The sequence below is a fragment of the Pseudophryne corroboree genome, chromosome 1 (genome assembly GCF_028390025.1).
Source record: "Pseudophryne corroboree isolate aPseCor3 chromosome 1, aPseCor3.hap2, whole genome shotgun sequence".
Lineage (NCBI taxonomy): Eukaryota > Metazoa > Chordata > Amphibia > Anura > Myobatrachidae > Pseudophryne > Pseudophryne corroboree.
This window is the reverse complement of record NC_086444.1, coordinates 296,062,372-296,084,517: the sequence shown is the minus strand read 5'-3', so window position 1 is coordinate 296,084,517 and position 22,146 is coordinate 296,062,372. Positions and strand designations below refer to the sequence as shown.

The following is a 22,146-nucleotide window of genomic DNA, read 5'->3' as shown; positions in this document are numbered from 1 at the left end:
TGTACAGTGCGGTAGTTCACGGCTGTGGCTACCTCTGTGTCGGCACTCGGCAGGCAGTCCGTCCATCCATAATTGTATTATAATATATACCACCTAACCGTGGTTTTTTTTTCATTCTTTATACCGTCGTCATACTAGTTGTTACGAGTATACTACTATCTCTTTATCAACCAGTGTACAGTGCGGTAGTTCACGGCTGTGGCTACCTCTGTGTCGGCACTCGGCAGGCAGTCCGTCCAACCATAATTGTATTATATACCACCTAACCGTGGTTTTTTTTTCATTCTTTATACCGTCGTCATACTAGTTGTTACGAATATACTACTATCTCTTTATCAACCAGTGTACAGTGCGGTAGTTCACGGCTGTGGCTACCTCTGTGTCGGCACTCGGCAGGCAGTCCGTCCAACCATAATTGTATTATAATATATACCACCTAACCGTGGTTTTTTTTTCATTCTTTATACCGTCGTCATACTAGTTGTTACGAGTATACTACTATCTCTTTATCAACCAGTGTACAGTGCGGTAGTTCACGGCTGTGGCTACCTCTGTGTCGGCACTCGGCAGGCAGTCCGTCCATCCATAATTGTATTATATACCACCTAACCGTGGTTTTTTTATACCACCTAACCGTGGCAGTCCGTCCATAATTGTATACTAGTATCCAATCCATCCATCTCCATTGTTTACCTGAGGTGCCTTTTAGTTCTGCCTATAAAATATGGAGAACAAAAAAGTTGAGGTTCCAAAATTAGGGAAAGATCAAGATCCACTTCCACCTCGTGCTGAAGCTGCTGCCACTAGTCATGGCCGAGACGATGAAATGCCAGCAACGTCGTCTGCCAAGGCCGATGCCCAATGTCATAGTACAGAGCATGTCAAATCCAAAACACCAAATATCAGAAAAAAAAGGACTCCAAAACCTAAAATAAAATTGTCGGAGGAGAAGCGTAAACTTGCCAATATGCCATTTACCACACGGAGTGGCAAGGAACGGCTGAGGCCCTGGCCTATGTTCATGGCTAGTGGTTCAGCTTCACATGAGGATGGAAGCACTCAGCCTCTCGCTAGAAAACTGAAAAGACTCAAGCTGGCAAAAGCACCGCAAAGAACTGTGCGTTCTTTGAAATCCCAAATCCACAAGGAGAGTCCAATTGTGTCGGTTGCGATGCCTGACCTTCCCAACACTGGACGTGAAGAGCATGCGCCTTCCACCATTTGCACGCCCCCTGCAAGTGCTGGAAGGAGCACCCGCAGTCCAGTTCCTGATAGTCAGATTGAAGATGTCAGTGTTGAAGTACACCAGGATGAGGAGGATATGGGTGTTGCTGGCGCTGGGGAGGAAATTGACCAGGAGGATTCTGATGGTGAGGTGGTTTGTTTAAGTCAGGCACCCGGGGAGACACCTGTTGTCCGTGGGAGGAATATGGCCGTTGACATGCCAGGTGAAAATACCAAAAAAATCAGCTCTTCGGTGTGGAGGTATTTCACCAGAAATGCGGACAACAGGTGTCAAGCCGTGTGTTCCCTTTGTCAAGCTGTAATAAGTAGGGGTAAGGACGTTAACCACCTCGGAACATCCTCCCTTATACGTCACCTGCAGCGCATTCATAATAAGTCAGTGACAAGTTCAAAAACTTTGGGTGACAGCGGAAGCAGTCCACTGACCAGTAAATCCCTTCCTCTTGTAACCAAGCTCACGCAAACCACCCCACCAACTCCCTCAGTGTCAATTTCCTCCTTCCCCAGGAATGCCAATAGTCCTGCAGGCCATGTCACTGGCAAGTCTGACGAGTCCTCTCCTGCCTGGGATTCCTCCGATGCATCCTTGCGTGTAACGCCTACTGCTGCTGGCGCTGCTGTTGTTGCCGCTGGGAGTCGATGGTCATCCCAGAGGGGAAGTCGTAAGCCCACTTGTACTACTTCCAGTAAGCAATTGACTGTTCAACAGTCCTTTGCGAGGAAGATGAAATATCACAGCAGTCATCCTACTGCAAAGCGGATAACTGAGTCCTTGACAACTATGTTGGTGTTAGACGTGCGTCCGGTATCCGCCGTTAGTTCACAGGGAACTAGACAATTTATTGAGGCAGTGTGCCCCCGTTACCAAATACCATCTAGGTTCCACTTCTCTAGGCAGGCGATACCGAGAATGTACACGGACGTCAGAAAAAGACTCACCAGTGTCCTAAAAAATGCAGTTGTACCCAATGTCCACTTAACCACGGACATGTGGACAAGTGGAGCAGGGCAGGGTCAGGACTATATGACTGTGACAGCCCACTGGGTAGATGTATGGACTCCCGCCGCAAGAACAGCAGCGGCGGCACCAGTAGCAGCATCTCGCAAACGCCAACTCTTTCCTAGGCAGGCTACGCTTTGTATCACCGCTTTCCAGAATACGCACACAGCTGAAAACCTCTTACGGCAACTGAGGAAGATCATCGCGGAATGGCTTACCCCAATTGGACTCTCCTGTGGATTTGTGGCATCGGACAACGCCAGCAATATTGTGTGTGCATTAAATATGGGCAAATTCCAGCACGTCCCATGTTTTGCACATACCTTGAATTTGGTGGTGCAGAATTTTTTAAAAAACGACAGGGGCGTGCAAGAGATGCTGTCGGTGGCCAGAAAAATTGCGGGACACTTTCGGCGTACAGGCACCACGTACAGAAGACTGGAGCACCACCAAAAACTACTGAACCTGCCCTGCCATCATCTGAAGCAAGAAGTGGTAACGAGGTGGAATTCAACCCTCTATATGCTTCAGAGGTTGGAGGAGCAGCAAAAGGCCATTCAAGCCTATACAATTGAGCACGATATAGGAGATGGAATGCACCTGTCTCAAGTGCAGTGGAGAATGATTTCAACGTTGTGCAAGGTTCTGATGCCCTTTGAACTTGCCACACGTGAAGTCAGTTCAGACACTGCCAGCCTGAGTCAGGTCATTCCCCTCATCAGGCTTTTGCAGAAGAAGCTGGAGGCATTGAAGAAGGAGCTAACACGGAGCGATTCCGCTAGGCATGTGGGACTTGTGGATGCAGCCCTTAATTCGCTTAACAAGGATTCACGGGTGGTCAATCTGTTGAAATCAGAGCACTACATTTTGGCCACCGTGCTCGATCCTAGATTTAAAGCCTACCTTGGATCTCTCTTTCCGGCAGACACAGGTCTGCTGGGGTTGAAAGACCTGCTGGTGACAAAATTGTCAAGTCAAGCGGAACGCGACCTGTCAACATCTCCTCCTTCACATTCTCCCGCAACTGGGGGTGCGAGGAAAAGGCTCAGAATTCCGAGCCCACCCGCTGGCGGTGATGCAGGGCAGTCTGGAGCGACTGCTGATGCTGACATCTGGTCCGGACTGAAGGACCTGACAACGATTACGGACATGTCGTCTACTGTCACTGCATATGATTCTCTCAACATTGATAGAATGGTGGAGGATTATATGAGTGACCGCATCCAAGTAGGCACGTCACACAGTCCGTACTTATACTGGCAGGAAAAAGAGGCAATTTGGAGGCCCTTGCACAAACTGGCTTTATTCTACCTAAGTTGCCCTCCCACAAGTGTGTACTCCGAAAGAGTGTTTAGTGCCGCCGCTCACCTTGTCAGCAATCGGCGTACGAGGTTACATCCAGAAAATGTGGAGAATTATAATCAATTCCTCCGCGGAGACATTGACCAGCAGCAATTGCCTCCACAAAGTACACAGGGAGCTGAGATGGTGGATTCCAGTGGGGACGAATTGATAATCTGTGAGGAGGGGGATGTACACGGTGATATATCGGAGGGTGAAGATGAGGTGGACATCTTGCCTCTGTAGAGCCAGTTTGTGCAAGGAGAGATTAATTGCTTCTTTTTTGGGGGGGGTCCAAACCAACCCGTCATATCAGTCACAGTCGTGTGGCAGACCCTGTCACTGAAATGATGGGTTGGTTAAAGTGTGCATGTCCTGTTTTGTTTATACAACATAAGGGTGGGTGGGAGGGCCCAAGGATAATTCCATCTTGCACCTCTTTTTTCTTTTCTTTTTCTTTGCATCATGTGCTGATTGGGGAGGGTTTTTTGGAAGGGACATCCTGCGTGACACTGCAGTGCCACTCCTAGATGGGCCCGGTGTTTGTGTCGGCCACTAGGGTCGCTAATCTTACTCACACAGCTACCTCATTGCGCCTCTTTTTTTCTTTGCGTCATGTGCTGTTTGGGGAGGGTTTTTTGGAAGGGACATCCTGCGTGACACTGCAGTGCCACTCCTAGATGTGCCCGGTGTTTGTGTCGGCCACTAGGGTCGCTAATCTTACTCACACAGCTACCTCATTGCGCCTCTTTTTTTCTTTGCGTCATGTGCTGTTTGGGGAGGGTTTTTTGGAAGGGACATCCTGCGTGACACTGCAGTGCCACTCCTAGATGTGCCCGGTGTTTGTGTCGGCCACTAGGGTCGCTAATCTTACTCACACAGTCAGCTACCTCATTGCGCCTCTTTTTTTCTTTGCGTCATTTGCTGTTTGGGGAGGGTTTTTTGGAAGGGCCATCCTGCGTGACACTGCAGTGCCACTCCTAGATGGGCCCGGTGTTTGTGTCGGCCACTAGGGTCGCTAATCTTACTCACACAGCTACCTCATTGCGCCTCTTTTTTTCTTTGCGTCATGTGCTGTTTGGGGAGGGTTTTTTGGAAGGGACATCCTGCGTGACACTGCAGTGCCACTCCTAGATGGGCCCGGTGTTTGTGTCGGCCACTAGGGTCGCTTATCTTACTCACACAGCGACCTCGGTGCAAATTTTAGGACTAAAAATAATATTGTGAGGTGTGAGGTATTCAGAATAGACTGAAAATGAGTGTAAATTATGGTTTTTGAGGTTAATAATACTTTGGGATCAAAATGACCCCCAAATTCTATGATTTAAGCTGTTTTTTAGTGTTTTTGGAAAAAAACACCCGAATCCAAAACACACCCGAATCCGACAAAAATAATTCGGTGAGGTTTTGCCAAAACGCGTTCGAACCCAAAACACGGCCGCGGAACCGAACCCAAAACCAAAACACAAAACCCGAAAAATTTCAGGCGCTCATCTCTAATTTCCGCTTTATGCCACATGGCCACAAGTGACCCTCAGCGGGTTATACAACACAGAATAGGCTGAAGTTGATCTTATTATTTAGCTTTAGTAGCCAATGTTCAAGTCATGTCATGTCTTCCAGGGATACACACACACAGAAGGATCAAAGATATAGAGCTGCGTAGTATGCACCACATGTCATCTCGCATAGGCAAACTCAGAGAGGGTTTCCTGTTGCACGGAAACCCCCATCCTCTTGCCCATTGGCTAAAATTATGACAACAACAGCAATGGTATATAATACGATAGCTAGAGCTGCTGCCACAACATGCAGTTTAAAGGACAGAGCCGTGCTGCTACACATGCCCAGTGGTAGCAGCTTCTTCTACCAAATTTTCTGTGTGTGTGAATCTGAGTCCCAGTGGCGTAACTACTGCCCCCGCAGCCCTCGCGGTGGCTTGGGGGCGAGGGGCTGCAGGGGCGCCGCCACTGATTTAGAGCAGATTGACATGGGGACGAGCGTCCGCATGTCAATCTGCTGTCTCCTCTCCCTCCCTGCTGTAACGGGACACGGAGGGCACAGCGCGCCGCGCGCGCCTCTCCAGTGTCCATCCTGCGTCTCCGTCCGTCTGGTCTAATAATGGAAGTGCCGTTCGTGAGCTCTGATTGGCTCACGAACCGGCACTTCCTTTATTAGACCAGAGAGACGGAGATGCAGGAGGGACATGAGAGAGGCGCGCGCTGTGCCCTCCTTGTCCCTCCTTCACAGCAGCGAGGGGGGGGGGGGGGACACTGAGGGGGCATGTATGGCACAGGGGGCATGTATGGCACAGGGGGCACTGAGGGGGCATGTATGGCACAGGGGGCACTGAGGGGGCATATATGGCACTGAGGGGGCATGTATGGCACAGGGGGCACTGAGGGGGCATATATGGCACTGGGGGGGCACTGAGGGGGTATATATGGCACTGGGGGGGAAGTGTGGGGGCATATATGGCACTGAGGGGGCATATATGGCACTGGGGGGGTACTGAGGGGGATATATGGCACTGCATGTGTACCTGGCACATGGGGGGGGGCTATATTTGGCACTGGGGGAGGGGGGGCTATATTTGGCACTGGGGGCATGTGAGTACCTGGCACCGTGGGGGAATATGTGGCACTGGGGACATATGTGGCACTGGGAGCACAGCCCTAGCAACAAGCACTACCCCCTAGCAACGAGCATGACACCCAGTGCATGAAACTCCTGGCAACGAGCATGACACCCAGTGCATGAAACACCTGGCAACGAGCATGACACCCTGAGCATGAAAACCCCTGGCACCGTGCATGGAACCAAGAGCATGAAACCCCTGGCAACGAGCAGGTAATTTAAAAGTAATTAGAAGCCTTACTGTAGGACTTAATGTGTAATGGGCATTACGGTGTGTGGCATAATGTATACCGGACATTGCGGTGTGTGTCATAATGTGTCACAGGCATTACGGCGTGTGGCATACTATATCACGTGCATTGTGGTATGTGGTATAATGTCTCAGGGGCATTGCAGTGTGGCATAATGTATAACGGGCATTGCGGTATGTGTCACAGGTATTATGGTGTATGGTATACTATATCACGGGCATTGTGATATGTGGTATAATGTCTCAGGGTCATTGCAGTGTGTGGCATAATGTATCACGGACATTGCGGTATGTGTCATAATGTGTCGGGCATTACTGTGTGTTGTATACTGTATCACGGGCATTGTGGTATGTGGTATAATGTCTCAGGGTCATTGCAGTGTGTGTCATAATGTGTCACAGGCATTGTATGTGCTATAATCTATCAGGGGCATTGTAGCATAATGTATAACGGGCATTGCGATTCCTGTCGTCATGTGTCACAGGCATTACGGTGTGTGGCATAATGTGTCACAGGCATTACGGTGCGTGGCATAATGTGTCACAGACATTGTATGTGCTATAATGTATCAGGGGCATTGCAGTGTGTAGCATAATGTATAACGGGCATTGCGATTCCTGTCGTCATGTGTCACAGGCATTACGGTGTATGGCATAATGTGTCACAGGCATTACGGTGCGTGGCATAATGTGTCACAGACATTGTATGTGCTATAATGTATCAGGGGCATTGCAGTGTGTAGCATAATGTATAACGGGCATTGCGATTCCTGTCGTCATGTGTCACAGGCATTACGGTGTGTGGCATAATGTGTCACAGGCATACGGTGTGTGGCATAATGTGTCGGGGGCATTATGGTGTGTGCATATTGTGTCATGTGCATTATTGTGCGTGGAATAATGTCTAAGGGCCATTGCAGTATGTGGCATAATGTATACTGGGCATTACTATAAGGAGGAAAAATGACAAATAATGTAAGGGGCATGAATCAGGATTATTTTTCTTTCCAGTGGTGGCTAACGTCTGGGCGTGCAGTTTGCAAAACTGGGGGTATAAGGAAGTCTTTTCCTGCAATACCACGCCCCTTTATGCAAAACCACGCCCATTCCAACGAAGCCAAACACCCTTTTTGGCGGCGCGCGCATGTTTGTCCCTTTCATAGTGCCAATTATGGGGGATTGGGGGGGGGGGGGGGGCGGCGAAGAATTTTTTGGCTTGGGGGAGAAAAACTTCTAGTTACGCCACTGCTGAGTCCACAATTAGTGTACTGGACCAGATAGTAGCTTAGAAAGTGCAGTACTGGTTCTATTTGTATATATTCTATGGTATATATTTATGTATTTATTTCTTATGGTATGTTTAACCTTTTCCTGACCACTTAACTTATTTATATGATTTAAATATGTTTGATACAGCCTATACAGCCTACACTATAGACAACCTATAGTTTTAAATATTAATACTGTATTCAACATCCAGTATACAATATACAAAAAGGCCATTGTTTACATTAATGTCCATGGCCGTTACTGGGTTCTTCTACCATTCCCCCAGACTCCCACACTTGCTCCAATGTTCCGCAGAGTGGGAGATTGTGGATTGCATTTTGAAACCCCCCTCTAGAAATCTTGCGTTTGCCACTGTCTCTCCATCCTTCACCATAAGGAGCAGTGCCATTTCTGCTTACCTCATTAAGTAAGGTGAGGGGTTATCATGCTGGGCATGGTAGGTAACACTTGTTGATTATGCTTAGTTCTACAGTCATTCTTGATTATGGGGCATATTAGAAGTATTGTTCCTGTTCTAGTTTAACACCTAATTTCAAAGCTGGTGGAAAATCTGGTCACCTACAGTGTTTATTAGTTTGAGCTAGCAACACTGGGGGTAATTCTAAGTTGATCGCAGCAGGAATTTTGTTAGCAGTTGTGCAAAACCATGTGCACTGCAGAGGAGGCAGATATAACATGTGCAGAAATAGTTAGATTTGGGTGGGTTATTTTATTTCTGTGCAGGGTAAATACTGGCTGCTTTATTTTTACACTGCAAATTAGATTGCAGATTGAACACACCACACCCAAATCTAACTCTCTCTGCACATGTTAAATCTGCCTCCCCTGCAGTGCACATGGTTTTGCCCAACTGCTAACAAAATTCCTGCTGCGATCAACTTGTAATTACCCCCACTGTACGTTACATTCAAATTTGTTATGACTGATTGCTATTCTTTTCTTAAATGTATGGCCTTAACTTACTACTGAGGTTAAAGGGATGTGTGGCCCTTCTGGAGGTTTCCACATGTGTCATGTGAAATGTATTAGGTTGTAGACATATAAGTAACTAGAAGCAGTGGCAGATTTTACCCCCCCCCCCCCCCCCCCCCCCAGTAAAATCCACTGCCCAGCTCAGTGACAGAAAAGCCAGTTGCAGACCCGTACTGCGCAAGTGCTGAACCGGTCTGCAACACTGCTTGCAGTACGGCATCAGACTTTCAGTGATTGACAGTCTGATGTGGGGTCAGCGACGGGGCAGCGACGGCCTCTGTTTCTCCAAACCGAGGCGTGTCACCATCGTTACAGGAGAGGGATGAGGCCAGGATCTCCGTCAGAGGATGGTGGCCGGCTTAGGTGACCCCATGGGTCACGCAGCCGGCCAATGGTGTCGGAGACGATTCGATACTGTGTCCTAGAATGCAGCTCAGATCAGTAATGCATACCATATTAGAACTAAGGCTTAAGAATAAAATGTGTGCACAGAAACTTTATAAATCTGAGAAGAGTCTCAGTCTAGGGGTGTCCATGTTAGCTATGTCTGAGTCTTACATATTCCAAATGTAACATTGAATAGAAAAATTGTTAGCTGCCTTAAGCCCATTGGTAGCTTGTTTTGTGGGGACCCAACCAAGCACTTCAGCCACAAAAGTGGCAGTCCCTGTCGCTGAAGTGCTTGGTTTGTTAAACTGTGCATGTCCTTTTTTTTGTGTAAACTGTTTTTTATTAATTCAAGCAGCAGACAAAACATTACAGCAATACTTTTCCAGAAAAAGTGAGGACAAAGACATCACATATCAGCACCCTACACATAGAGCGTCCAAAGTATAAAAATAAATTGTCTGCTTCGCTTACAACATCAAAATTTATAAAAGAGGAACATTTTAACAAAACAGCATAGGAAATTAGGAAAGAGGAGAAAAAGAAAGAAGAAAAGAAAGGAGGGGGAAATTTAGAATAGGTAGAGTCAGGTGTGAGTGTCTGCTCAGTAAGGACGGGTTGTTTGGGGGACGGGGACGGGGACGGGGGGTCTCCACCAAATGAGGGTCTGAGACATATAATAATGATATCCTAATCGAAATATGAATTTGAATATAAGTATAAATATGAATAAGAGTAAGAGGGGGGTCATGTCACCATGTAGGACCGATACAAAGGTGTGTCCTTAAAATCGTACCAGGGAAACCAGATAGCTGTAAAGTTGACGGTTTTCCCAGATGAGAAGGAGACAAGGCCTTCCATATCTAAGAAGTAATCAATCTTTGTGAACCATAATTTAATCGAGGGTGGTGAGATGGATCTCCATAGTATTGGAACGACCGCTTTTGCTGCGTTGCTAAGGTGTCTCAACAGGGAGTGTTTGTAGGAGTGTGTTTTTGCGGAGGTGTGATTGAGGAGCCAAAAACCAGGATCTTTCGGGATCTCATCTCCCGCTATCAGTTCGGAACACTTAAATACCTCTGCCCAAAATGGAGTTATAAGAGGGCAGTCCCACCAAATGTGTATAAAACTCCCTGGGGCATTCTTGCATCTCCAACACTGATTCGAGAGAGAGTGAAACATTTTATTGAGAACAATAGGAGTCCTATACCACCTATATATAAGTTTATAGAGGGTCTCTAATGTCGATAAGCATAGAGAACTCGCCTGGGCGTTGTTGAATACGGAATCCCAGTTGATCTGCGTGGGGAACCCTACCAGTTCTCTCTCCCAGGAAGCCATGAAGGTAGGAGGTTGCAGGAAAAAGTTTTCCATGATAAGTGCATAGATTTGTGAGATAGTATGTGTGGGAGAACTAGGAGAAGTGCATAGTTTTTCAAACCCAGTGAGATCCCTAGTTATGTCAGAGAGGTTCTTAGAAGATGATATGAAATGGTGAACCTGCCGGAACCTCCAAAACTCAGTGCTATGTAGGTTCCAAGAAGACTGAACATCTTAAAAGGAGCGCACCCTACCCGAACTCACCAGCTGACCGACTCTAAAAATCCCGGCTTCCGCCCATGGAGCAAAAGCTGTCCCTTGAAGACCTGGAGTAAATTCGGAGTTATGGAGAAGGGAGGTTAGGGGGGACCATTTGGAAGATATATGGCTCTGAGATCTCAGCGTGGCCCATAATTTAAGCGTGGGGGAGACCGTGGGGTGTATAACCTTCGGAAGGGTAGGAAGCCAAGGTGCTATTTCAATATAATGTGGAAGACAGCCCTCCTCTAGCAGGACCCATTGTTTGCGGTCTTTAGCCCGCGTCCATTCCAGAATCCTATTCAAATGTACTGCGTGGTAGTAGTTAGAAATATGTGGGAGTTGTTGCCCCCCTTGATGTTTTCTCCTAAATAAAATGTTGTGTTTAAACCTGGGTGTCTTACGTCCCCAAACAAACGCGCGGATAAGATTCTGGACGTCTTGGAGCCAAAGTAGGGGGATGTGTATCGGGAGGGTCTGGAGAAAGAATAGTATCCTAGGGAGGGCGTTCATTTTGACAACATTAATCCTGCCAAACCAAGATAGTCTTAGTGTCTTCCATTTCTGGAAGTCTAGGCGAAGCCTAGCCAATAAGGGGTTAAAATTTAGGGAGAATAATTTAGATAAATCGTTGGTCAGTAACACCCCCAAATATTTTAATTTGTGATCGTGCCAGGTAAAGGGGAAGGCATGTCTCAGCCCCTCTACTATATCAGGAGGAGTAGTTAAATTCATGGCAATAGATTTGGAATAATTTATTTTGAAGTTGGAGAGGGCTCCAAACTTCTCAAATTCTACCATCAGGTTCGGCAAAGAAGTGACCGGTTTTGAGATTATAGCGAGTAGGTCGTCTGCATATAAAGCCAGTTTGTATTCAGTCCCCTTCACCAGCGAACCCGAGATATTCGGGTTAGCCCTAATGCTTCGAGCTAATGTTTCCATGCAAAGGACAAAGAGCAATGGAGATAATGGGCAGCCCTGACGTGTGCCATTGGAAATAGGAAAGGAATCGGAAAGGGAGCCATTAATCCTAATTTTGGCGGACGGGGAAGTATAAAGAGATAGGATTCTGTGAAGACAGGCGCCACCGAGCCCAAGATGCTTCAGTATACCAGCCAGAAAGTCCCAGTCAACTCTGTCAAATGCTTTTTCAGCATCGGTAGACAATATGATTGATGGGGATGAAAGCTGGCCGGCATAGTGAATCATGCTGAGTACTTTAGAGTTGTTATCTCTAGCCTCTCGGCCCAAAACAAATCCAGCTTGATCTCCATGTATCAGACCAGGTAATAATAATTTAAGGCGGTTTGCAATCAGCTTGGCAAAAAGTTTTATGTCTATATTTAATAGTGAAATTGGCCGATAACTGGAGCAAAGACTAGGGTCTTTACCCTCCTTGGGTAGAACTGCAATATGGGCTTCTAGAGATTGTGGGGAGAAAGGCGATTGTTCTGATATAGTATTAAAGGCTCTAGTGAGTAAAGGGACTAATTTCTCTTTAAAAGCTTTATAATAAGCAATGGTATATCCATCAGGGCCGGGACTCCTGCCGTTGGGAGAAGATTCAATGACTTTCTGAACCTCCTCAGTGGAAAAAGGGGCATCTAGATCTTCCACTTCTTTTATGGATAGCGTGGGGAAGTCTAAGGCCCTTAAATAGTCAGCTATGGCTGTTTGATGGGACAACTTGTCAGGTCTTCCGGTCGGACCAGAAAGGTTATACAGAGTGAAATAATATGCCCTAAAGGCCCTAGCGATGTGAGGTGTCTCATGTTGGGGCTGACCGTGACTATTTTTAATTGTGTGAATAAAAGTAAGAGCGCGTTGCTCTCTAAGGGCTTTGGCCAGTAATTTCCCAGGTTTGTTGCCCCATTGGTAGTATCTGCTACGGCACTTCTGATAAGAAAACCTGACTCTATCAGAGAGAAGCTTATTCAGATCTGCCCTTGCAGCTTCGAGATCAGCATAATGTTGTGGGGTTTGGGATTTCTTGTGTAGAAGCTCGAGAGATTGTATTTTAGACAATAAATCACCCCGAAGTTTCTCTTTCTGTTTTTTACGGAAGGATCCTAACTGGACACAAACCCCCCTAATGACACATTTGTGTGCTTCCCAGACTGAGACTTTAGAAATGTCATCCAAGTCATTGGTACAGATGTAAGAATCTAAAGCGTTGTCGATTCTAGACCGACAGTCTGCGTCCTGCAAAAAAGTGTCGTTAAAACGCCAGGACCATTGGCGATGCGCACTGGGGGGCAAGCGTAAAGTGAGGTTAACTGGGGCATGATCTGACCACACAATCTGTCCTATAGAGGCATCAGTAAGGAGGTGTAAGTGCCGGTGGCTCAGAAACAAGTAATCAATTCTGGAATATGTCTGATGTGGGTGTGAGAAAAAGGAGTAATCTATCTCCGTAGGATGTGTCAGTCTCCATGTGTCAATCAGCTGGTGGTCGAGCAGGGCGCTCCTCATTCCCCTATGCTCCCTCTCCGGCCTGCAAGAGATCTTTTTAGAATTGTCCTGGCTGGGATCTAGGGTCCAATTTAGGTCACCTCCCATCACCACCCCCCCCTCCAGGAGAGGTTCCGCATTCTCTAGAACTGAGGACAAAAAGGAAGGTTGTTTAGCGTTGGGAGCGTATATATTCTAGAAAGAAAACCGTTGACCATGTATATTGCATTTCACCAGCAACCCCCTATCCTCAGCTATTCTATGGGAAGCAACATTAAGGACAGGCAGGTGGCGAGCCAGTAATATAGCCACGCCTAATGTCTTACCAGCAGAATTATTAGACAGGAAAACATGAGGATAATAGTGACATTTTAGGGACGGCACGTGTCCCATCTTGAAATGTGTTTCCTGAATAAAAGCAACATCAACTTTCTCATCTCTAAGCCATTTAAGAAGTTTAGACCTTTTCTCAGGAACATTTAACCCTTTGACGTTAAGGGTAGTTACATGTAGGTCATTCATCCCCATTGTCAGGCGGGCCTAAATGCTTCGCAATAGTCTTCCCTACGTCAGACACTGAGGGAGGGGAAGGAAGAGTAGCAAGGGAAGGAAATAGAAAAAAAGAGAAAGTAAAGAAAAGAAGAAAAAAAGATGCAGCGTGGGAACCCACGCCGTAAAGTACTTTGACATTAAACAGAGATGATAATACTACAAAAAGGACAGCTGCAAAAAGGACAGGAGCGGAATCCTGCCGACTCCCAGTCCAAAGAAACAGGGGATGCAGCATAGTGGGGGTCCTACGGGGGGCCCAGGACAGCGACCATCCACAAAATAGAATCTAAGCAAATATATAGTATTACCGAAATGTGCACAAAGGCACAAGTGAAACAAAAAATAAAAATATGAAAGCTTATATAAAAGTGTGTATATAATCTCTAAGCTATCAAACCCGGTTTCATACAGGCTGATCAATTGTGTATATGAGCATCGCCATCAACATAATATATACAGCATGAAAAAATAAAGAATAAAATATAAATTCCAAAATAACATGTCGATGATGCCTCATCTCTTATCTAAGAAACCATAACGACTATAAACTGTTACAAAGTTACAGGAACCGATCTCACGTGTGAGCAACACAGAGCACTATTTAAGAGAAAGAACTCAGTGCATAACATGGGTAGCAAGAGAATTCACGTCCGCTCGGGATGAGACATCTCATTCAGGGAGGCTTTGAAGAACGTGAACCCGGAGTGGTTCCCCGCGTCCGTGGGGAACGTACTTGCTGCCACGCGTCGTCTGGAGAGAGCACAACCGGTAGGTCTGGTAGGTGGTGAAAGGCGTCCCAATCTGGTAGCGGTACCGGAGGAATTCCTAAGGTCGTAAAGAAGGCCTGTAAGTCCGAAGGTCTAGAGAGACTTGCGACTTTGCCACCATGAGAAACCTGGAGGGAGAAAGGGAAGCCCCATCTATATTTCAGCTCGAGTTTCCTGAGAGAGTCTGTAAGAGGCTTCAAGGCTCGACGTTGTTGTAGGGTCGACCAGGCAAGGTCAGGAAATATCTGAATCTTGTCCCCTTGAAAGTCAATGCTGTCCAGCTGACGGGCCGACCTCATTATTTCCTCTTTTTGGACATAATAATGGAGCCTGCAAATCACGTCCCGCGGTCTGTCAAAGGGCAATCCTCGGGGACGGAGGGCTCGGTGAGCTCTATTAAATATAATGTCCTTGTTCGGATCCAGGTCGATAATTTCTCCAAATATCGTGGTTAAGTCCGCTGTCAAGTCAGCCTGTTGAACACTCTCCGGTAAGCCCCTGACTCTGATATTATTTCGCCGGCCACGATTATCCATATCCTCAATACGTGATTTTAGAAATGAGATATCGTCCCGTTGATGAGATAGCACCTCCCGAAATTTAGTCAGAGAATCCACATTAGACGATTCATGGCGTTCCAGGACATCGACACGGGTCGCAACTTGGGACATATCTTGTCGGAGCGATGTCACTTCCTGAGTGATGGTGGAAAGCAAGCGAGTCTCCAAGGCTGAGAAATCATGTTTCGTGGGGAGTGTCTTTACATGAGACAATATCTCGCTTATCTCCGCAGACAGAGAGAGGGCCTGTGGGGGCGACGGAGTCTCAGAGGATGTCATGTCGACCACCGGTCCGTGCAGATTTGGAGAGGTCGGGACAGTAGAGGAAGTAGCGAGAAGTGTGGTTGGAGTAGTTAAGAACTGACGCAGGTCTGATGAGTGTCGGTTCGCAGGGGATGGGGTCGCGTCCGGCTTGGTCTTGGCCTTTTTTTTCTTTATCCCTCTCACCATGAGATCGGTCTTCAAGGAAAGCAGTATATAGTTACACTTTCACATATCTTCGGCAGTATGAAGCATGTGGGCCGTCACCGTGCAAGAGCCCCCACGTGGTCTTAGGGCAGCATCAGGCAGGCAGACGCATAGCTAGGGCACCATATGTCAACTCACAGTGACAGGACATCCGACTTGGTCTGATTGAGGTGTCTCTGCGGGACACTACGTGTTAGAAAATACTCTGCCACACCACCGCTTCACGGTGTTATAGATAAATGACGGCAGCGGGTGGCAGGCTGTGTGGAGATCACTGAACGGGGAACCGGCTGGTGCAGGTACTTGAATGAGTGGATGGATGGATGGGGGGGGGGCACTTTAGCCAGAAGAATATAGCTAAAAGGTCTGTGTGACCTATCCTTATCTGTGTACCCCTCTCCCTACCTTTGCCTGGTCACACCAGGTCACTGGTGCGTTTATTTCTGGAGGCCCAGCAGGAGAGAGATTCAGAAAGTGCTTCTGACTAAATTAAAATGGCCGCAGGGCGCCCGCCGGCGCCGGCCCTCGCGGCTTGTCTCCGGGTCCCCGCCGGGCGGAAGTGTGCTGCAAACAGCCAGGAGATGCTTCTAGCCGCGGTCAGCGGCTAGTGGAGGTGAAGAGGACGGAGCTCTGGGGGAAGTCCGCGGCCCGAGTTATGGGTCCCGGAACTATCTCCGGCGTAAAAGAATACCTGAGGCCCCGGCTTCGGAAGTCCCCGTAGGCCGCAGCCCACAGGAGCAGTGAAAACTGCTCCCCGATTCCGCGGCACCTCGGGGGGGATTAGCAGGGGCCACAGGAGGGACAGGAAAGGTAATGGGGCGGATGAGAGGGTTCTGGGAGTTGAAATATATATTTTATTAGCTGCTGGTCCCGGGAGCTCTGTGAAAACACAGCTGCCTCCTTCAGCAGCTAGACCACGCCCCCGTGCATGTCCTTTTTAATATACAACATAAGGGTGGGTGGCAGAGCCCAAGGACAATTCCATCTTGCACTACTTTTCATTATGGGCTGTACAGTTGGAGGGCATTGGTGATGGTCTTTTTTGCATAGAGGAACATTTTTATTGGTTATTGCTCTAATTATACATTCTAATTTGCAACATGCTTAAACAAAAATAACTGCCATATGTTTGTGCTGCTGCTTTGTTACTTAGTTTAGCTAGCATGCCTTTGGCCAATATTGGTGAACAATATTGTGAGCTGTGATGTGGTCAAAATTAACTGGAAATAACAGGAAATGAATGTTATTGAAGTTAATAATACTGTAGGAACAAAAACCGTAACAAATTACATGATTTTAGCTGTTTCAGCATTTTTTTTTAAATCTAGATCTAAACTCATATGAATATGTTATGACCAGTTAAGAATCAACACTTCGGTCTGCTATGAAACCTTTGTAAAGACATACTTCCATCCAACTGATACCAATAACATCCAAATGAACATGAACATCTAGAAGTACCCACCTTAATCAAAATAATTATAGTCCACCGAAGGTAAAATCGTCAAATATCCCTCAACACAGAGAAGGTACCATAAAACTGTTACTACTTATAAAACATTCTTCTACATATTTAGAAGGCTATGTTCTGTATACTGTACCGCTCCATCGCAATACTGTACACGCACTAAAAATGTACGTAGCTACCATAGGTGCAGGGAGTGTGGCTGCTATGGGACCCAGAGTTGAGGGGGAAGCCTCATCTTCCCTGTCAAAGTTACCATTGGGTTGTGTATACGTTCCCTTACAAACTTTTGCCTTGGTGTCTACAACATATCTAGTTATGCCCCAGAATCTGTTTATTGTAATCTATATATATAAATGCGAAAGCCCTCACTCACTCATCACTAATTCGCACTTCCCGATATGTTAGGAAGCTGAAATTTAACATAGGTATTCTTCAGGTGGGAAATAGACAATATGTAATTGGAATTAACCCTTGGGGGGGGGGCGCCCGGGCCGGAATAACCCTTGGGAGGGGGGGGGGGGGGTCGGGCCATTTAAGAGAGGGGTCACGAGGGAAGGGGGGTATATATTATGCATACCTCCCAACATGACTGGATGCCCAAAAAACCCCCCGCGTGTGCCACTGTTTATGTAATGTATTGTGTAATTTGGCATTGTGCTATTGTACCTTTTGGGAACATAATTAGATGGGGGCTGTATGATGTTTAAAAAGTTGAAATAAATTCATTATTCAGACAAGATAAACAAAGAGCAGAAACAAAACCTAACATATCATTTTTGTTGCATTAAAATGGGATGTAGTTGGCATCCCGATGGTCAAGATTCCAGCGGTGAGAAGACTGGAGCCGGAATTTCCAACACGAGTCTTGATGACGGAATACCAACAGTCAGTATCCCAAATGTAAGTATGCCGGGGAGGGTTAGGGTTAGGCTACGGAAGGGAAGGTTAGGGTTAGGCACGAGGGGAGGGTTAGGCTTAGGCTGCGGGAGGGGAGGGATTGAGTTAGGCTGCTGGTAAGGAGGGTTAAGGTTAGGGGAAGGGGAAGAAAAATGGTTAGTAGACTTACTAAAATGTGTCAGGATTCTCACCATTGGAATGCGCTGTTGGTATTCTGACCGCCGCATCCTGACTGTCAGGATGCAGCGGTATGTACAATTGGAGAAAGCGAGAGAAAAAGACAAAAAACCCTTTTTTGGGAGCACTCATTTGTTATGATAGAAATAATATATGTAATGTTAAAACATAACCTTTAATTAAATCTTGAAAAAAAAAACACTTTTGGGCAAAAAAGAAATAAGTCTCGTGTGTGGTATTGTCTGTTAGTAAAAATCTTATTTAACCTTTTTAACAAATGAGGTATAAGATAATTGAGAAGGTGAAAATATCATAGGGATAGTGAAGGATACCAATTGGTTTCTTAGAATTTCAGGGTATCCAAAGAAAATCACTGTACATGCCTGAATTTGGGGATACCTGGATTAGGGCAATGTTGGCTTTGTAAGAATGGAGCTCAAGAGGTTTGTAAAGAGGATGGAGCATGGAATGCGGTGGGGTTAGTTGATAAGAAGGGGAGCAGGGGGATTTTGAAAATCCCCCTGCTCCCCTTCTTATCAACTAACCCCACCGCATTCCATGCTCCATCCTCTTTACAAACCTCTTGAGCTCCATTCTTACAAAGCCAACATTGCCCTAATCCAGGTATCCCCAAATTCAGGCATGTACAGTGATTTTCTTTGGATACCCTGAAATTCTAAGAAACCTATTGGTATCCTTCACTATCCCTCTGATATTTTCACCTTCTCAATTATCTTATACCTCATTTGTTAAAAAGGTTAAATAAGATTTTTACTAACAGACAATACCACACACGAGACTTATTTCTTTTTTGCCCAAAAGTGTTTTTTTTTTCAAGATTTAATTAAAGGTTATGTTTTAACATTACATATATTATTTCTATCATAACAAATGAGTGCTCCCAAAAAAGGGTTTTTTGTCTTTTTCTCTCGCTTTCTCCAATTGTAGTATAACCTACAAAATTCCTGGGAGCACCGCCAATTATTAGCAGTTTAAGATTTACTTGATAACTGCATGTATATTAGTTTCTTTATTGTAATACCTAATGTGGTACTTTACGAAAATTATTTGACTAGTGCAGCTCCACACACAATACTCTTCTGCAGCGGTATGTACCCAACCCCATTAGTATCAACACATGTTGCGGCCATTCAATGAAGATTGCTTGATGGATGGGTCTAAACAACTAGTATACACTCACCTGACCCACTGCCTGGAGGTTGTAGCAGGAAACATTGTTGGGGCAGGAATGCCTATACAAAACAGCACCGACAAGCCAGCAAAGAGCTAGCAGCAAGTCAGAAAGAGTGAGGTAGAAAAGAGGCCGAACCTGAGAGTAATAATAAGAACAAATCATTGTCTGTGCAGAAATCAAACATTTTCCAGGAACCGTATACAGCAATATAGGGGGGAAAACATAGATACGCGACTACACTGCAAATATTAAAGGGTATATCTTACACCATAACACACAATGTTAAAAAGTAAAAAATGTGCAACTGTACAATATGCGCTCCCTCAATAAAGGTGTTTAGCTGTCCCAAATAGTCTATATATATATATATATATATATATATATATATATGTATAATTGTTTGTTTTTTTTCTACAAATATGACCATTATTATGCTATAGTGCTAAAACTAATGTAGTTCTCCAGTCAGCTTAAAGCGTGTGACTTTGGGTGGTGCTTGTAGACAGAAGTTTGCATACACCTCCCTTGGGCATGTTGAATCAGATCACAAATATACTTTATGTAAAATATACTACAAAGTAGATCATGTCTACTGTTGTATGAGGATAATGGTTACATGTGCAAATAAGAGCCTTTGGAATATTTAATACCGTTAATTCGACAAAAAAAATCACAGAATTGGGCTTTCGTGTGAGAATAGTATGGGAAAATATTACCAATTTCATAATTACGCTCACAAATTTCTTACCTCTGGTAATTTTACTGAATTCTTAAACACAGCATAACCAATGACTGAACCAGAACCTACAATGCTAGAGAGAAAATTTGTAAATAAACAATATTTTCTTAAATATTTTATTTATAGTTTCAAAAAGAGCTAAGCCAGCAGCAGAGACAAAATAAAAAACAACCAGTACAAAATAAAGGAGCAAGGTTCTGTAGCGATAAATACAGTACATAGAACAATTACAAAATGCAACACAAAGCAGGAAGTACGGAATAAGTTTACCTATGCAGTGTAACAGGGCATATAATGTAAATGAGAGGGGGTTGGGTGAGGGCAGTCTGAAAAAATTACATACTGTTGTGGCAGGAGAGGTACTTTGCCACCTGTAAGCTACACACAGGGTCCTGGGGGTGGATGGGAAGTGTGGATAGACCAGGTTCCCATCCATTTGGACCAGACCAGGTCTTATAGGCTTTTTAGCCCAAGAAGCTGCTTCATCAGCCAGCACCTGGGTGCTGGGTTTAGAGCAGAGTCTCTCCCATGAGTCAGGGCTCCTGAAAGCAGTTACTGTCCAGGTGATAGGCCTGCTAGGGACAGTGGGATCCGGAGAGCTGGGCCACTAGTGTCAGTAAGCCGGGACCTGAAGGGTTCCTTATTAAGTAAGAGGGAGCAGAGGCAGAACTCTGGGAGGCAACGGAGTCATCTGCCGCCGGGCTCCTGCTCTGAAGGGGGGCACCTCTCCTACCATTCTGTGACACCATTGAATTAAGTTCATTAATAGCTGCCACTATCTCTTCAGTGGCCGACTTCCTCACTGGTCCCTGCACCTTACAAATCACACCCTTTTTTATTATACTGTAGATACACATTTTACAAGTGTCATACCCAAGATTAGAAACCACGACCTATTAGACTGGAAGCAAACACCTTACTGATGAAGCAATTTGCTCCTGTATAAGAAATATGAGAATTTTAACTATATGAAGTTACTTTTCTGACAATTACATGTAACTTCATATAGTTAGAATTTTCATGCTTCCTCTACAGGAGCAAATAGCTCTATCAGTAAAATGTCCGCTGTTAGTGTAACAGGTTACGGGTTCTAATCCTGGGTATGACTGCTAAGAAATGTGTGATTTAAAATAAAAGACAATTAAATGTATAAATACAGTATATACATTTTATTCAGAACACTCCACACACACATATATGTGTGTGTGTGTGTGTGTGTGTGTGTGTGTATATATATATATATATATATATATATATACATATATACGCACATCTACATACATATATTTATCTTAATATAGTAAATAGGGGGCCACCAATATTTATCTTGCCTCCGGGCAACTGGGACAAACTTACGCCACTGAGAGGGAGTGAGTCAGGGCCTAACCTCCCTGGTAGTTTATACTTTAGACAGTGATCTTTGTTCTAGCGGTATAAAAGTAGCTACGGTTAATTATCGGGGATAACTGTCTCTCCGGGGACTATCCTGTTAGCCCCGATTAGCTGGCACGAGCCGTGGCTTATCTGGGATTTTGTTTTAGGCAGGCGAAACCAAATCCCCGGAAACTGCGGGCTGTTTCTATCAAAAACACACAGGTTTCACTGAATGTGTGTGTTTTCGAGAGACAATGTATTTTTTTTACTTTTACCGGTGTCCAAATTGGATAGCCTGTAAAAAAATACAGGTAAAACATCAGGAAAAATTGTGAAAAATGTCTGTGTATCTTCACCTGTAATTGGATACATGCATCTATACAATATAAACTGTATAACACATATGGTATAACAAGCAGTGAGAATTGCGTGGAACTTTTTTTTTAAACAGTTTTTTTGAATTCCAGATGGTATATAGGAAAAAGAGAATACAAAAAGTGTTGGCAACACAGCATACAAGGAGAGGCATTTAGCACAAGTAATAGCAATACATATAAGTAAACATGTATACTAAAAACAGAAGAGAATATTTGCAACAGTAAAAATTATGTAACCGAACTTCCCCCAACTCTGAAAAGAGAAACATATCATAAATTTGGTTTGGAAGCAAACTTGGGTTCCTATCTTATTTGAAAGAGAAACATAAGAATCATACATAAGAATTTAAATGTTTGTTTTCATTAGTAGGGTAGAAGGAAAGGGAGAGAAATGGTTGGGAAGGGAAGGGGTGAGGGGTGG

The 22,146-nt window shown here is 45.2% G+C and overlaps 1 protein-coding gene across 1 annotated transcript in view; it reads right to left on the bottom strand.

Annotated features, from left to right (window-relative positions):
* The window catches only part of TMEM116 (transmembrane protein 116), a 135,787-nt gene that overhangs the window by 50,000 nt on the left and 63,641 nt on the right, over positions 1 to 22,146 (bottom strand). Inside the window, exons 3-4 of the mRNA XM_063964368.1 lie at positions 19,984 to 20,047; positions 19,242 to 19,370 (exon numbers count right to left, since the gene is read on the bottom strand). Coding sequence (XP_063820438.1) covers positions 19,242 to 19,370; positions 19,984 to 20,047 — 193 coding nt within the window. The remainder of the gene's footprint in view (positions 1 to 19,241; positions 19,371 to 19,983; positions 20,048 to 22,146) is intronic.